At 39.1% G+C, this 18,521-nt stretch overlaps 1 protein-coding gene across 1 annotated transcript in view; it reads left to right on the top strand.

Annotated features, from left to right (window-relative positions):
* The window catches only part of CPNE4 (copine 4), a 233,602-nt gene that overhangs the window by 139,139 nt on the left and 75,942 nt on the right, over positions 1-18,521 (top strand). The window contains exons 6-7 of the mRNA XM_064506403.1: positions 2,569-2,652; positions 3,577-3,666. Coding sequence (XP_064362473.1) covers positions 2,569-2,652; positions 3,577-3,666 — 174 coding nt within the window. The remainder of the gene's footprint in view (positions 1-2,568; positions 2,653-3,576; positions 3,667-18,521) is intronic.

The raw sequence follows: 18,521 nt of genomic DNA, 5'->3' as shown, positions 1-18,521 counted from the left end.
GAGGTGTTTAATTTTTTAATGTTTAAACTGTGTACTTGTGTTAATACTGTGTAGCTGCTGCAAATACTGAAAACAATGTGCATTATACCACTGGTAAATGCATTACATTAATCATTTAAATGTTATTAAAATATCAAAACATTAAATGTTTATTGCTGCTATTCTTCTTTCACAAGATGTTCTTATGAAATAAAACAAATCTGTTAGATTCAGAATAATGATGAAAAAGCTTTGAAAACATTAATAACTCTGAAACAAAATGTTTCTTCAGCATATCAGTTTTGAGTTGTTATGAAGCATCTTTAATGTTGAAGGACTTTTGGTTTGTAGGTCTGGAAAGTAGAGGGTTTTTTGCATTGAAGGGGATGCTATAAGCCAGTATCCGAATTTAAAACCTTTCCCATTTAGGTGGTATTGCCTTGGTTATTAAATCCGCATATTAAAAATTACTTCACTTGTGCTGATGTTTGTTTTTTCTGTTTTCATGATAGTCAGCTGGGAATGAGACTATAATAGAGTGCAAACCTCTATAGCTTATTTTGAGTCTTCTTTCACAAAATCTTGGTTTCCTTTCTGAATTTTAAGCACTAAAGAGGAAATTCTTTGGATATATCATTCTGAGGTGTTTTCTTTTTGAGAACTTTGTTAATCAAACTTGATTTTGATAAAGAATCTGTTAATGTTAAACTTTTACCAAACTTTAAACAATGAATTTGTGAGTGTGAAGAGGCAGCTCAATTTTTTCTAACCCTATGTACTCTGGAGTTTGGTATCACTGATTGAACTAGCTCCTCTACTTTCTGCTTGGCCTCTCTGCTGTGCAGGAATCTGGCAGAATTTAGTAACCAAAGCCCTCTACATACTGTCAGTTTGAGGAGCCGAATGGAGTCCAGATACTAAATCTGCATAAGGGCATTGAGGCAACCTCCTGAGTTACAGACCTTGTTGAGTTTTGTGCTGTTTCTTCACACTCTTCCATTGAACATATAACCCTGTAATTGGAACAAATGAGCAAACATTCAGCTTTGTTGTTTAATGTTCCAGCTCCATGTGATTTAACACACGTGCTTTGCACCCATTTCTAAACATACCATTGCGTTTTCTGTAGCAGAAAAAGAAATGGATCGTTTACAGAACAGCACTCTGAGCACAGCAACACTGATAAGTCTCGTCCTTAGGGGTTGGAAAAGACCATAAGTTGCTTGAGTCTTGCCCAAGGCTTCTTGGTCCCCTGGAGACTCACTGCCTGCCCCAGATATTCAAATTCATGTGTCTCTTTTCAAAGCCCTGATTTCTTTGGTTGCTATTTGCAGTCGCAGAATAGTGACAATGCCCTGACAACAAATTTGTCCAAACTGATGTGCCCAGACGTTGGCTAACAGATTATCCAAAGTTGTTGCCATCCCAAAAGCAATCCAGCTAGTCAAGAATAAGTATGATGTGCATTTTGTGGGGATAAAACAGTAGGACGATACGTAATACAATCATTTTTACAGTAACACTTGTACAGAAACATCAGGAGAGCAAACAGAATTCTTTGTTTCCCTAGACTGTATGGAAGCCCATGGTTTGTGCTATGGCCTCCCAAGAATAATAATATTCACATATGTAGAGTTAGTCATGTGGCTTTTTTGAAGAAAAAGAAAAAGGAAGGAGTCCAAATTGGTTGCAGAAAATTGACTGGCTCCTTGAGTCCCGCTTTTGCTGCATTGTGCAATCAGAAATTTGAATTAGCCAGCTTCCCCCTTCCAGCTGTGGAGGGCTAAAACCCATCAACACTTCCTTCCCCCACCCAGTGTGTCCAGAGAAGATAGGATGTTGTTGAAACAAAAGAGCTGTAGCTGTACTGTAGAAAGCAACTTAATTTAGAGTTGTATAAGAATGCTCAGAGTTGTCAAGTGGACAGAAAGCTGGAGAGACTTGTATTACAGTGCAATAAGTATCTGAACCTAAATGCCTGGCATAGATTTGCTTGTACTTAGAGATATCAAGTAATTTTTCTGTATTCTCCTTCTCTGTCTTCTCAATATGGGCCACATTCTTACATCCTAGAGAGGACTCGCTTCTCTGATCTTCTGTAATCCATCTTGCCAGTACTTACATTAACTGATAGCAGCACAGTATCTTGGCCAATTAACTTCTGTTTGAAAGGGTGGATGGATAGCATGAAGTTCTGCTCCACTGTAGAATACACTTCAAAGGGCCTAGCATGATAAAACTGACGTCAAAAGACCAAACAGGTGTGGAGGGCAGAAAAAAATGAACTAGGTGGATGAAGGAGCTAAAATGCAGGAATCTAGACTGGATGTAAAAAGGGAAAAGAAAGTAAAACATCATTTTACAGTTCTGCCTGACATGATTGAATACCCAAACTGAGAACAACAGCAGCACCGTGGAAGTCCTTGTGGAACAAGGATAAGGATGAATTATTGCTGAGGGACACCAAGAGGTCTCTCTGAAACCACACTTGTCTCTCCTTTTTCATTAGCAGTCAGGGAAGCACAGATTCAATGTGCCTGAAAAGCTCAAAGAAGTCTTAAGAGTAACTTGTTCTATATTTTATTTTAGGATTTTTTCAGCAAATCTGATCCTTTCCTGGAGATTTTCCGGATGAATGACGATGCAACCCAACAGCTTGTTCACAGGACTGAGGTAAGGAATTGCGCTGGACTTACTTTCCAAGGATACATAGGTGGGCTGTTGTGAGGAACAGTTTTGCTTCCCTTGTCACAACAGGCATTGCAAGTACCCACATTAAACAACACTTCTATGTCTTGTGTAACTATTGACTAATGGGCATCAGGTCTTGACTTACACAAGAGTGAGGGAGAGTGATAGTGAAGCCAAAGTTTAATTAAACTGGCAGAAAATTCTTCAATTTGAAGGAGAGTATTTATATATATTATATTTAGCCCAAACCAGGTTGCAGACAGTATCGTATTTTCCCATTAATGCTATATTGTGTCTGCTCTGCCTCCTCCCAGGTTGCTGGTGATCAAAATGTTTGTAATCTGGGTGCTTGTCGTTTGTTTTCTGTGTCATAATTTCATTGCTGCCTCCATAGCAATGACTGGCACTATCTTAAAAAGCAGCATTTAGGAGTATAGGATCGAACTGCAGCAGGTATACAGGGTTATGTTTCTGTCTGATATAGATCCCATAAAGTCTTCCTGCCAAGTAAGACCCCATCCCTAAACTGATGCACATCCCCATTGCCCAATATATCTCCCCCTTTCTGTATTTTCTAGTTCAGGGGAGTATCCCACAGCCTTCTCTTTGTGAGTTAGTCCCCCACTGAGGTGTGACAGTGCTGAGACAATCACTATAGTGTGACCTGTGCACAGATCCGTTCCCCCACCTGTGCTTCTTTCTGGGGCTTTCTAAAGCAGATGTGTTGGAAACTGCAGGCTGCTCCAAGGCAGGTACCCTGTGTGTATCATCCTGCAAACCTCCAGCTGAGCTCTACATTTTTTCTTTCTAGGGAATGTACTGTATTGAAAATTATGGCTTTTGTTGAACACTCTGTTTAGAAATGTGCAAATGTTAAAGCTTTCCTTCCTTTCTTTTCACTCCTAGGTTGTGATGAATAACTTAAATCCAGCCTGGAAGACCTTTAAAGTGTCTGTAAATTCTCTGTGCAGTGGAGACCAGGACCGCAGACTGAAGGTCAGAAGCTGTTCCTGCTGTTTGAATAGTTTTACTTGTAGAAAACAGAACTCTGTCTCTGTTTTTGAATTAAAGATTGCTACTCTGCACTGCTGTCGTCTTTGACAGAAATGATGATCATACAGCAGTTTTATGATTACCACAATCAAACTGTGATGCACAGAAGTGGGTAAGCCACTGTAATGAGTAGATTATACTCTATGCTGCTTTCAGTAACCTGAAAAAATGATGGGGCTGTTTGTGCCAATCAGTTGGATAATTTAAACCCAGCATCATTCAACTGCTGAAAGTATATTCAAGGGAAGTGGCAACCTTGCCACCATTTGAACTACTGGTTCCTTGCTTTTATGTCTGGACACTCTCTAAGAAAAGTACTGAATTATGAGGTCTGTTACCATATATGAAGAATGAGCTGGCCACAGAGAATCATGTGCCATAGTTATGACACTGTTATTAGTCAGCAGAAAGACTGATGGTTGGGCACTTCTAGAAAAATCTGTCTTTCTGTGGCTAATTTAGGTTAAATCAAGGCAGAACTCAATTTTTCAGATCTTCTAATCAGGTTTAAGTTTAAAAGTAAATTAAAGAATGTTAAACAAAGAGCACTGTCCCCAACCTCTATTCAGCCTTTCAGACCTAATGAAAAGACTTTGGACCCAAAAATTTGTTGGCTTTTTTTTTCCCTCTGATATTACTGGATTGTCTAATAAAAAATTTTCCTTCTCCCTGCAAAACTTTCTTCTTGCATCATTGTAGCTGCATAATGTTCTGTATTGTTATTTTCACTCACTACATACTGCAGGAGGTGCTCTGCAAGTAGAGAAAATAAAATGCCAGGTTTCTGTCTGGAACACATTACAATGCATGCCACAAATGGGTGGAAAAGGAGAAAGGAGTTATGAACACTGCTCATGTTGTCTGTAATTTATTGGCTTCACAGAATGAGCACTGTTACCAAACAGGAACACCAGGATGCACCAGGAAGGCAGAGATGTGAGTGGTAGCTTTATGTATTTTTTTGTGTTCCCGGTTGCATTTCTGGGCAGACATTAGATGATGGTGAGATGAGTCCAAGGTAAAAAAAATAGCACCAAAAGAGTGAGGAAGTTTGGGAAAAAATGAGAGAAGGTAGCAAGGAAAAGTTAAGTTAGAAGTGGATGGAGCACAGGATGGTTCAGAGGCCAGAAAAGGTATGTGTGATAGATGCATCTGAGAGATTGGAAGGAAGCTGAGCACCTCAAGTGATTCGGGAAAGCAGCTGTAAAAGATCTTTCCATCTGTCCCTGAGTTGGTAAATGGTCAAACCAGTTGTGTTTGGCACGTCCAGTGAGATTGATACAGAGTCACAGCAGATGAAATAGAGAATGAGCTGTGGGAAAAGAATTGCCTCCATTTTATACTGCAAGCAAAATTAACAGTATTGGCTAAAGAGGACTTCTAATGCAAATGAAGAAATGTGGAGGAGTTACTTATTGTAGCATGTATAGGATGACAGTAATGTGAAGTGTCAGGATACTGACTGTTATCCTGGGAGGCTGCAATTTTATAAATTTCCTGGGTAGATTAAATATCAATGAGTTAGTTGCCCAAAACACAGAAGACAAGCAAATCACCCTGTGTTGTATAAGCAGTGTAAATCTTCCGGAGAAGAGGGGAAAAAAAAAAAAAAAAGCAGCTATCCGGAGGTAGTAAAATGGCAGACTCAAAGGATGGTCAAGGACAATGAGCAATACCATGTTTGGTGCCCCCGAAGATTGGGCTCCTGCTTTATGACGAAGTGGCAACTCTGGAGAAAGTGCAGAGGGTGCTTTTTTGGATATTGAGCTCACATCATAGCTCAGGCAGAGCTGGGAGCTGAGCTTTGGCTTTTGAATAGGGTGGACTGTGAAAGGCATGGAAAGGGAGGGCAAGCAGTTCTTGTTTGATGTAGTTTGAAGGGTGAGCCACTGTTCAGACATTTAGAGAGAGATGACATGGTTAAAGTAGCAGGTGGTAATATTGAATCTACTGCAGCATTCTGCGAGAATAAAAGGTGGGCAAAAGCTGAAGGTGTCAATGCTAAAGAACATTGTATACTCAAAATGTGAGATGCTGAGTGGAGAAAAGATGTAATGTGACAGACATTTTATCAGTCTTATGTAGCAAAACACTGAGGGTGTGCCTTATGCAAGCAGATGCAGAAAGTTGCACCCTGCCTCTCTCTGGGCACAAGGTCCCTGGCCACCTTGTCCAGCATGGATCCCACGGCCACTTAGAGCATCAACACTCAGTTGTACCTGCCCTTGTAGGATCTACTTCTTGAGCTGGCTTAAGTTGAGATGGGTAGTATGGTCTCATAGTAATGTGACCATACAGGTTTGGGACTAGAGATGATCGTACTTTTGCTGCTCAAACGACAAGTGAAATTAGCACAGAGCTGCCTTCACCACATTGTGTATATGTGGTCTTTTAGATCACTTAGGCTTTTAGGAAGAAATGCGAATGAAATGAGATGCCTAGAACATCAGGGCAAGTGGCAAGTCCATGAGGGCAGAGGACTGTGGTTCTGGAGAGGGCAACATGCTTTACTCTCTTTGAGATTGAGATGAGGAGGTGTCAGAAAAAACATTCTGAGGTTTAAAATTGGACAGAAAGTGGGTCTAGGAATAACGGAGGGAGCTCTTTGAGTTATGAGCAGAGACAGTAGTTGAATTTGTGTTTGCAGATGATACTGCCAAAAGATAAGGTGAAGAGGGAGAACTGAAGAGGAAGAAGAGTAGTCCATTGGGACTACCTGTAGAGAGGATGAGGAAAAGAATGAGTGAAGGAATGGATGAAGGGGAAGGAAGAGAACCAGGAAAAAATGGACTTTATGAACCTATTAACAAATTTCAAAACAGTCTGGTTCTGAAGAATTTTTTCCTATTTTCGGAGAATATGTGTTTTTTTTTGGGTATGCAAGTGTTTGCAGGCCCTGATATAGGTATCTGAGTATTTGCCCAAGACTGCAGTTTAGACGTTCCCAGAAAAGCTCTAAGTAGTGGGGTGTGCACCAGATCACTCAGGAGTGCAGAAATATTTTAAAATTAGTAGTTGTAAAATAAGAATGAAGCTTGAAGCTTCTTTAAAATTCAGTCCCCTTACCCCTTTTGGTGGATTTAAGATGAGGCTGCTGTTATAGAGCAGCCTGCAAAATCAGTTGTGTTTAACAGGTAGCAGCATATAGTACTTTTCAGATGACAATTCTGTTTGCTTTCTGTGTGGACTATAACTTAGGAATTTGATGGCAGCAAGGAGAGAAGAATGGAAATTACAGGATTTAGAGAGGTGAAGGGCTTGTGAAGGGTTTAGCACGGATGAATGTTTGTGCTTTGATTTACATTGAGTAAGCATTCTACTCTTCAGACTACCGTATTTTTAAAAATCTGACTTTAAATGCTTTGTTTCACTTCATAAAGTATACAGCAATATGTTACTGCTAAGCACTGGAAGAATTCCCTGAGCAGTATTTAACGTGGAGACTTTAGTGTACTCCAGCTGCCTCGCTGAGCACCAGCTTCTCGCCAGGATTGTCTGATCACTGCACAGTAATTGCCTAAGGCTGGATAGTTTTGTGCCTGTACCAACTGTTTCTCTGACATACTCTGGAAAGCATAATCCAAGTTAAGGTTTTAAGAGGCAGCAGATATGCTTGCAGGGAAAATGTCAGTTTGTGTAAATTCTGCAAATGGAGGGAGACCTTCTTAACAGCGGCACATTGCACCAATCGCTTCCCTTGGCTCCCTCATGCTCGACATGTGCACCTCTACAGGCTGTTTGGAGCTCTGAAATCTTGGTCTTTCCTCTCTGCCATTGAAATTACGTGTACTGAGCTTAGTGGTTTGATTTATGTTATGAGGAATGGGGATTAACATTACAAAAATACACTGAAACAATACAGCTTAACTTACAGAAGTTTGCCCTTTGTAAGTCTTGCACCGAAAGCAGCCTTTGTGCTGTCTCGGCATTTGAAACTTTCCAGTTAAAAATGTATGTTTAAAAAGATAAGATGTGCAAGGTCATTAAAATCAAAGCAACCAATAATTAGGGTCTCCCTTAAAAAGTCTTTTGCCAGCATCCTTTGCAAAGTCTGTTAATTTGAATTCCTTGCAGGCTTTTTTAAAAAAAATCTAATTTTGCTTTATTTAGCTGTGGTGCAGAGAGCAGTTATTTTTTTATTCCTCTCAGGATGCCTTGTAAAACTTTACTGTAATTATTTCTGCTCTAGGTTTTATTATGAAAATGATACATTGGATTTATGAACCTACTGAGCTTTTCTTCTCAGACATTGAAACCACCTGAGAAGTCGTCACACTTCAGTGCCAGTCATAACTACTTTTAATGCTAACAGTACTGACAGTTTGTATATGTTGAAGTGAACAAAATTCCTCTTTGATCCTAAAGTACTGCATTGTCTTTCTAATATGTAAATGCTATCTTCAGTTCACATTGGTTATTACTGACAAAACTGAACGAGGGCTATAATCTATTGTCCATCTATTCTAACAGTTGTAGGTTCTTCTTGTTTTAGGGGAATTGTGGTAATGTAAGATTTTGTTTAGCTAATATGTATTGTAATGCTTGATGAATAAACATCTAACAAGGTACTGTAGAGGTGCAGACCGCGTGGTACATGTGGCATAGAGTAAGAACATCTTCTGCTGAGATTGTATAGAGAACCTCACTGAAAGAAATTCTGCCCTGAAGGAAAGAAAGGGAGGAAAACCTGGAAGAAAAAGATAGCTACAGGTGAAGTAGGAGAAGAAGCTGCAAGGAAAGGAAAGCACCTGTCATGTCTATTTAGAACATCCTTTCCATCTCTCACCAGTACAGGGGAAATTTTCAAAAGAATAATGTCCATTAGACACTTCCCCACCTTTCGAAAATCTTTCCTGTATGTTGGAACTGCATCATTGTTGTCAGTTTGTTTATTGCTTCATCCCTACCTAGAACAGATTACAGAATATCTTCCTCATCCTTCTGACGTTTATGCATGTATATGCTGTACAGTTATGGGTGGGACTGGCACCACTGAGCACTACTTACATCAGGAGGTCATAAGGCCTCCATGTGTATGAATGGTTCTTTGCCACATGAAGCCCTGACATTACTGTATAGAAAAGATAGGCTACCTTTGGGTAACCGTGGGAAGGTTGCCTTTTACTGTACACTTCTAGTGAGGTTAAAGGCTGGTTCTGCCATTCCTCCCCATTCTCTCTTATGTCCTGTTGATTTCCTTGGCTCTGGCCATTGAACTTGTTGGAGTAGCTATTACTCTTTGCACGTGGATTATATGTTTGGTTTTCTGGTGAGGGGTCTATCTGCACCCAGTATATTGAGATGCATTACAGGGCCATCAAGATCATTGTGATTTTCAATTCATTTTAATACTAAGACTTTTATAAATAGCAATACCCTGGCCTTTTCAATGTAAATTTTCACAGGCAATATTTTTATGGTAGATCATTGTTAACAAGGTCTTCTTGAGAGATCTGCACTTTGCTTAAATTAATAATCTGCAGAGTGTCTTTTCTGCCTTGTTGACGTTGTTATATAATGTGATCCTTGCTTAATATTAATAGAAGAAGCTCCACAACCTGCCTTTCCTTAGCAAGAAAGATTTTGATGTTATGTTGGATGGAAATAGGCAATCACTTTATCTTAATTTTAATCTTTTTGCTAGGGTCTGATCTTAGGTTATATTATGGTATTTTGAAGGAGAGGCCTTTCTCCAATAGCCATAACCGTGTTTCTTTCTGATTTCATTTGAGCGTTATACCTTTCACACAAAATGACAAGAATTTCTTTGGATCATTTCACAAGGTGAAAAAAGTTTGTGACTGTGAATATATTGGCTGCTCCATTCTGAATTAAGAAAAAGCAAGTAGCAGTGATTATTTTGATATTCTCTGAGTTACTACTGCAATGTTTTCTAGATCAATAAGCTTTCAGACCTTTAAGACTTGACTACAGCTCTGCTAATACAGGTATTTTATAAGCTGTAATCCTTCAATAAGCACTCAGTATCTCTGAAAGCCAGCAGTGAAAGTAACTGAGCAGAACCTATGAAGAAGGCCAAGTAAAGCTTAAGAGACAAGCAATAAGTAATACATTCTGACAAATCCATTAGTGCTTTTATTATTCCATGGTTTAGCTGTCATACAGTATTTGAAGCACTAATGTAGAAGGATGTGGTTTATGGTCAAAAGCAATAATAATTGTGCAGGATTTTAAAAGGCATGTGGCACAAAGGACAATCCAAGCAGTATCAAACAACAATTAGGAAAGCTTGAACTGAAGGATTTCATACTATTTCATAATAAAATACGCATTTGTTATTGCCTTTTTTCTTTATTATTTTAATTCCATGTAGAAAGAGACTGAGTCCAAGAACCAGTTAGAACCTAGGCTAGACTTGCAGTTTATTTACTTGACCACATGATTTCAGTCATACCTGATTAACTCTGCAGTTCTACATTTTCCTGCTCAGTTTTCTCACAAAATTAATGCCAGGGAAGTCAGTCATTACGTCCTTGCTTACCTTCATATTGCTGAAGAGATTTTTGCATATGGAGTCCTTCTTGTGGAAATCTTCAACAGCAAGAAAGGGGGGGTATCAAGATTTTATATGTCTTTCATATGAATCTAAAGATGCTTTCAGTTTACTTTTTCAGTGAGTCTTAGTTCTTTTTTATTAGGTCAGGATATTTTCCTGCAATCTTTAGAATGATTGCCTCACTCTTGGAGGGTGCAAATCTTTCTTTAATAATCTGAATAGTATTTATTTAACAGGCATTTTAAGGATGATAAATTGTTGTGAATTTTCAGAGATGTTCTTGTAAAACAGGCTGTGCAACTGATAATTTTAGGTAATTACATGTTTCTTTTTGGTGCTCAAAGCAAACAGAAAAAAATTAGTCTAAGAATTGGGAGATCGTGTTTACTTAATACAGCAGTTCATATAAAGCAATGCATTGGTTGGAAGCTAAAAAAAATATTTGTGTATATTTGTACTGCTTAAGAAGAGTAGGAGTTTTAAAACTGACTTCTGAGAAGATGATCCATTATTTTGGGGGTTCTCATAAAGTTAAAAATAAAGGGCACATTGTAAAGGGTGGTCTCTTTGAGGCCTACTTGCATAAATGTCATAGGATCTCCTTTTCCAGTAAATGAGTCTTTAGAATACTGCTGCTGTTAAATGTTTCTCTTGCTTTCTCTCCCTATTTCCCTTGTTTTTGCTAGATGCTTGTGGTTGAAGGAGCACTATACTGGTTATTAAAAACTCAAGTGGCCCTCTTGACAAGGTGTACAGTGATTCTGGGGAATTTTATGCAATTACTCATCCTGTATTACCAGTTTGGGTTAATCTATAATTTAGCAATCAGTTTATAATATGAGTACCTCCTGAATTCATTAATCACAGCAGTGTGTTTGGGACCCTGATTCATCTGTGCATGTTGAGAACTGATCCAATCAATCTTCCTAAGTTCTGTGCAGGTGGGGTGTGAGATCTAAGATTGTCATTAAAACAAAACTGATTAAGCCCTGGTGTGTGTAACCTCAGCTCACGTGTTCCATTTTCCCTCTTCTCTTTTTTCGACTGTATTCATGATAGAGCAATAAAGGTGTTGGGGAAGAAAAACTCCAGATTGTGCTGGAGGTTTAAGACAGGGAAACAGACTCAAGAAATAAGCTTGATCCATTTTTTTTGGAGTCAAGGGAAATCATTTCGTTGACTTTAATAGGCACTGGGTTGTTCTCCATTATTGTAACTGCTGGGTATATGGCAAATTAATTGTCAGATTAATTAATCTAGATTTGGGTTAATTGATGTTTGTGAAGTGCTTTGAAGATGAAAGAGCTATCTAAATGACAAGTGTTGTCACAACAATTAGGGGTGCAAGTGGATTGCGCAAGGGAGACGTCATCTGATCTATAGTGGTTCAAAAGAAAATAGCTGATAATTCAGATCTCCAAGGGCTTGGGCTGCTGATAAAGATGGCGGTAGAAGGCTGAGAAGTAGTTGTTCCGTACAAATAAAATTGACAGAGTAGCAAGAGACAGTCATCTCGCTCTCCTCCCTTGGGTGACTCTGACAGACTCTTCAGCATTCACCTGAAGAGGAGAGATTTTTGAAGAGGAGATTTTGCTTCTCCTTCTTCTCCAAAGCCCACAGTTTCATGAGCCTGGGGACAAGAATGAAAAAACTTCTCTGTGACAATGCAAAGAGCATTCAGTGTGAAAGAAGGGCAAAGAGAGGACAATAAAAATACAGAAATATTGTGTAAGGAGGTGGACTTTGTGCATTTGTTACTCTGGATTAGGGGATCAGAACAGTGTTTTCTCACTTTTTCTTTTGCAAATAAGAGAGTTGCTTCCAAATAATTTGTACGTTGTAATTATTCTGAGCTTTCTTCCAAATGCTTCTTGCCTCCATTGTTCCATCTCCTGACAAGTAAATATGGCCACCTTCAGCTTTGTTACGAAAATCACCAGTATGCAAAATGTTTTGAAGGGATCTCTCTCTCTCCTCTCTTGAGCCATCTTTGAAAGTGAGTGTTAATCCCCTGAAATGAAGCAGAGGTTCCCATCAGTGCTGCTTACTGCAATCCAAATCAGAGGTGTCTGGTTTTTCACAGAGCCATAGCTGATAAAGTACTAAGTCCCATCACTAGGACCATTTCAAATAACACAAAGCGAAGCACCAGTAGTGAGGATCAGTTCCACACTGGAGGGCAGGGGCATAGGGGAGGTGGATGAATTAGATCACCTCTGCATTCTTTCTTATTTTCAAATTGCTATGTTGATAATCCACTGAACGCTCCACAGATCCTAGTATTACCTGCAGAGCAGCTTACTGTAGAAGTTTAAAAAGAAATGCTACCATTTTGAATTAGAAGAATAAAATGAATCTCTGCTTTCATCAAAACAAATCAGCTTAGGTGTAAACCTGTAAAGCAGCTGAATGCTATAGTGAGGGAATTCTCAGTGTTGCATATCCTAAAGAAAATCCATCAATCTAATACCAGCACCTTTTTCTGTGAGGCTTACAGTATCTCATAATATTCAAAATGAGAGTAAATGAATGTGTAACCTATTATTCATACTCCTTTTTCATTTCTCTCAGTTTAGACAGTAAAGAATAGTAAAGGCAATTTGCAGTCTTCTTTTCAGACTCTTACAAAGTAGCAAAGTATCACGATGGCTGACGTATAACCAACTTATAAAGACCCTTGGTTTCTTTTCAGATATCTTTTTCCCTGTGTAAATTGAAAATTACATACTCATAGAGATTCCTCTCTTGTTGTTAAATCTTGTAATAAATGTATTATTTTCTAGGAACTATATGTTTTTGCTACTTAAATAGAAAGCTTACCTTAAAATTCTACTCATAAATTGTATCTTTATAGTTTATATGCTAACATACTGCAACATAAAAATGGTTACATATTGCAGATGGTAAAATATGTTTGCTTTAAATGGGGGTATTCTCAGGGAATGTGGCAGAGTAAAATTCTAGACAAAAAAAGTATTTGTTATAGGAAAAAATTACAGCAGGTGTCTTCAGGGAGCTAATTATAAATTAATGTTTGTGATACTCTAGGCAACATTAGGGCAGAAATAGCCCTTAAGTGTGTCTAAACTTTTAATATTTTAGAAGATGTCTCAGTACATAGGAGTCACTTGAGAAGTATGAACTTTACCTTGCAGTGGAAGTATGTATTCAGCTCTTCCATAAATAGTGACATCATCTACCATGTACTCTGTTAGAATAGCTTACAGCTCTGTGTTTTCCCTTCGGCAAAATGTTTCCTCCCTAACTAGGTGGCTATATGCGTTTCATAATGTGTACATGTATGTATGTATTTACCTTATATAATGCATGGAGCTTGGTTTTGTAATAAAAATATTTTGTCTGTCTGAACAAACACAATCAAACATGTTCATCTTGTATGTTATATCTCAAAATGATTTTGAAGGTGCTGGATAGTGATGCTCTATAGGACTCCTCAGAGAAGATGTTTAGCTGTTCACCGTCCACCTTTTGGTAGTACTACGAGAAACCAAGGCTCTTGGTACTCAAAGACTTCAGTGTATTTGTGGATAGTTGTTCTGTTCATGTGTTGCAACTGCTTAAACATTCCAGGGAACTTTTACCATACGGTTGGTCAACACTAGCTCTCAGCCGTGAGTGGGATTCAATGTTAGGATGCAATTAATTTGCCACACCTTCATCCCAATCCCTTTCAGTCAATGTGAAATCAAGCCTTGCTTGTCCACTTATGACCCTGGGGTTATTTTAATAGTTTGCTCACAGAGAGCAGTGCAGCCAGTGTATTTTTAGGAAGCCTGGGAAGAAGTGTTCTGTTGTCACCCTCTACTTCGAGCTGTCAGTATGGCAGCCCCTACTATTACACTCCTCAGGGTTTCCTACTGTTTTAGGCCAACTGCAGCGTAGCAATCCTTACACCATTCGTGTTTGTTCAAAACTGTTCAAAGAATTGTTCAAAATTGTTCCTAGCTGACCTTATCCAGTTTATTGCTGCTGCTGAACCAGTTGAAGGCTGCACAAACTGTTTTGGGGGCAAGAGCACACAGACAGGCTCCTGTGTTGCTGTGAAGACAGGTTGATGTCCTGAACATGACAACCACTGTCTCTACTTTGCCTGAGATTAAGCAAGGGACAGTGTTTTTTATCACAAATATGTTAATCCTTGCCTCCTGGAAAAGTGCATGGATTGTCTGTGCATCCTTAAAGAAAAGAAAAGGCATGCAGTGTTACAAACCATTTCTCAATATTACCAGTTTTACAGGCTGTTGTGTATTCTAATCTACTTGCAGAAGAGGTTGTGAAGAAAGTTATCGTTGGCCTGTCTTCTACACCCTAACTTTCCCAGATCTGAATTTACAGCATATAAACATTACAACGTCAGCAGTTGACCTCTTAGACAAGTCTTTAGATATCAAGTGCTAAAGATTTATTCAGATCTACTAATTACCTACTATCTACTAATTAATATTGTTGACCATGGTGTTACTAGCTTAGAGTTCCTAATGAGTCTCTTCATTTATTTTCTTTCTGAGAAATTCCAGGATTTACTGATGGGCAGTTTCTCTTCTATACTAGGAAAACTCCTCATGGGATGCCAACAAGATCTACTTAGTCTCACACACCTTTCCACACTTTTCCTGATATGCATTGTGTGTTTCAGCAGTTGAGAAGGAATATTGGAGAGACAGGGACTTTGTGATACCTTTAAAAACAACGACAACAACAGCAGAACAAGTTTTCTCGTTCATACCTTTCTCTTGAATTAATAACACAGCATTTTACAGAACAATACCTCAGAGATCTGAAGAGTATAATTTGCAGTTTTAATGGAAATGAATTATATGTGGGACCTTGATTCCAATTAGATGTCCCAGGTAACTGTAGAAGCCAACAGTGCATGAGCTTTTATTTTCTTCTTTTCTTTTTCTTTTTTTCATTTGGAAACAAAACTGGACACATGACCACTCTGAGAACTAGCCCATTGTATTGCATCCCAAAAGAGGATAAGTGCTAAGATGATTCATATGTTTGTGCAGAAAGCAGTTAAATATGTATGAAGTGACATAATTTCTGTTGGTGACTCCTGCTGGAATAGAAGATAAGAAACAGGACAAGAACAAATGGCCAGTTTTCAAAATGAAGTTACCAGAAACATCTCCAGAGGTCTCTGCTGGGACCATATTTTTTTGAGGTAATCATGAGTGACCTGGAGAAAGGGAAAAATAGTGAGGTGACAAAATTTGTAGATGACACAGAATCATCCAGAATTGTTTTGACTTCAAAATGTCACAAAGTGGTCTTATTGCCAGCAATTGGCCTGGCGATAAAGATAGGAAGAAAATCAGCAAAAACGTTCAGAAGCATGTGAAGGCTTCTGTCTGCAAAGAGAGTAAGTTCAGACTGGAAAGAAAAATAATCTTATAGGGGTAGCTGCAAAATCTGCATGACTTGGGGGAAATGACAAGGGAGTGGTTTGATTATCTTTCCGCAGAGCACATGAACCTGATAAAAACTGTTACCAGGCACAAGGCTTAAAAAAAAGGCAATACTTTTTTCATACAACACAGTTAAATCACGGGACATGTTGTCAAAGGATGCTGGGAGGCCAAAAACTGTAAATGTGTTAAAAATGGGACTAGACAAGTTCATGAAGGATTATTGCATTGGCTGGCTAATAACACCATGTATCAGATGCTCTCACTGGCTTTAGGAGAGTCTGTGAAATTGCTGAGTGTCAGTAGCTGGGAGAATGTGATGAAACAAAGAAGAATGTATCTTGCCTTGTCTCATATAATTTTCCTCTGAGCACTCACTAGCTTCTGACAGAGCTGACAGATACTGATGCCATGTAATAGTTAACGTTTTCTTATGGTGAATGCTGTTGCACCATTGGGCCTGTAGCTTTCAAAGTGAAATTTAAGTGTTGGCTTTAATCTGTAAAAATCTAGATTTTAATTAATTATTTGAGAAATTGTACACGTTCATAGCTATAGAATGCATATTGCAAGGCGTGGTGCATGCTTTTTTCCCTTCCAGTACAGCTTCATGAACAGGTGGAAGGAAATAGATTATTTAGCATTTAAGTCAGTCTAGTTTGCTGTGTATAAAGACATAGATGAACCATGCTGGTCTTCTGCTGTTCTGTGGCACCTGCAGTAGAGCATAGGGAATTCTGCTGTGTGCCTTCAAATCCTTGCCCAGATCCTGGATACACATGCAGAGCCATCTTTGCTGCATTGTTTTCTGGTATACATTAGCTCATATACTTTTTTTGAAAAATACTGGCTTTTAACAGAATTCCCATTCAGTATCCTCTGTTTTTGCTTTTTAATGAATCCATTTCTAGCTACAAGGAAAACACCTGAAAATCTGATGACTAGATGTCTGGAAAGGCTTATTTTTGCAGGCTAATTAAAAAGTAGGCTACTGACATTAGGCAGTTATGATTCATATCTTGCACAGACAATAGTGTTCCAGACTCCTCTTCAAAATAGTGAAATAAGTACTTTGTTAGAGTCATGTCATAAATGGGTCTTCAACTCACAACTAGGCTAAAACGTGGGAGTGAAATGTTTATCTATTGTCAGGTTTGGTGGCTGTTTTCTTCACAATATGAGAGGCAGCCACTCATGAATAAGAGGGGACCTGAGGGGGGGGCAGGGACATTGCTGCAGACTAACGGTAAGTTTTATTAATAAATGAGTTACGTTGACCTGAGCGGTGATGAAAGTTTTCACTTCAATGTTTCATGATTTTGATAATAAAAAAGAAAGGGAACGGGCACAACCTCATTGCCTAACAAAGTTTCCTGTGGTTCCAAGCTGCTGTGGAGAGAGTGTCTCTTTCCTAAGTCCCCACTGCCCAACCAGTCTGAGCTGTCTAGGAGGAGTCAGGATCTGACCATGGGGAACTTCACCTCAAAGTGGCCCTGGGCTTAGTGAGAAAGCCTATAAACCTACCCACTTTCTTTTGCCGATGGGATCCCTCTACCACGGTTCAGCCCCTCCTCCATCCCTTGTTCCTCTCCTGGGAGTCTTAGATGGCCCCAGCATGGTGGCTCTGCTCTGACACTGTTGGCTGAGATGAGGGAAGCTGAAGCATGGCCTGGTTTCGACCCTTTGCTGTGCCATTACCAGAATGGAGAATTTGTGCAGATTAAACCATACAGCTCTGAGGGAGCAGAAGAAGGGAGTGGAGATAAAGCAGACTGGATGGTCCGGAGCTGGACAGCAGAAGGTGCCACGTGTGGTTAGGACTGAGGCTGTGACAGCAACAGCCTCCGACGGTATTATGGATATTTGAAACTGTGACTCTGCTGCAGTGCTGTCTTACTTCCCATCACTGAAACCTTGTCTTCTGCTATACAAAAGCAGTGTCAGAGTGTGAGATAATAGTGTTTCTCATCAGGATGCAGAGTGTGCTCCTCCAAGCAGACTTATGAATATGTAAAACATGCACAAAATAATTAAAAATCACTAACTCAGACTTTTAATCATCTCAGGCACATTTTAAAATTTTAAATTGTGATTTTAGTGGCCTAAATTTGTTTGTTCACAGCACTTGAACTCTTAATCTCCTTAAGAGCTTTAAATCCTCAACACTACATAGCTTTAAGGTGACCTGCAAAAGTAAAATACAGAATCCCAGTCATGTAATATTCATTGAATGCTCTCCTAGGAACAGGATTGGCTGACTTGCTCCCATTTTCCTGGCTCTTCAGAGCACTGAGCATGTACTTGTAAAGTTCTTGACATTTGAATTCTTTCCTTCAGTCTTTCATGATTTAGAAATAAAGGCTTGATCTGTCGTTGAGCAAATATACGGCTTCTTGTGCTGATTTCCTTGGTAGTTTGTTTCCTGCCTTCCTAAGGAATCATTGCTCCGTTCACTACTACATAATTGTTATTGGTGTGTGAGCAGGGATAGACTAGCCACCATAGATCACTTGAAGGATGGATTTTCAGAGGAGCTTAAGAAATAAAGGTGAAGTTTGGAAAAGATGAAATAAACCAAGGAAGGATACCCCTTTATTAGGCTTGTATAGGTAGGCATTCCTTGGAAGACAAATAGTTGAGATTTCCTTTAAAACCAGTTTTTTTTTCTAGGGGATATTACTTTTAAGCACTCTTCATCATAACAGGTACTCAGAAGTCTGCCTGTGGTTAATAATTTTTGAAAAATATTTGTGTTTCATGGATTACAGTAAGAACAGAGGCAGGTACAGGAATCAGTTCTGCTGTGTGATGTTCTAGACACAGGATATGTGTCCCCCACTGGCAGCTGC

This window comes from Dromaius novaehollandiae, chromosome 2, assembly GCF_036370855.1.
Source record: "Dromaius novaehollandiae isolate bDroNov1 chromosome 2, bDroNov1.hap1, whole genome shotgun sequence".
NCBI lineage: Eukaryota > Metazoa > Chordata > Aves > Casuariiformes > Dromaiidae > Dromaius > Dromaius novaehollandiae.
The sequence above is the reverse complement of the archived record's forward strand: the minus strand, read 5'-3'. Positions and strand labels throughout refer to the sequence as shown.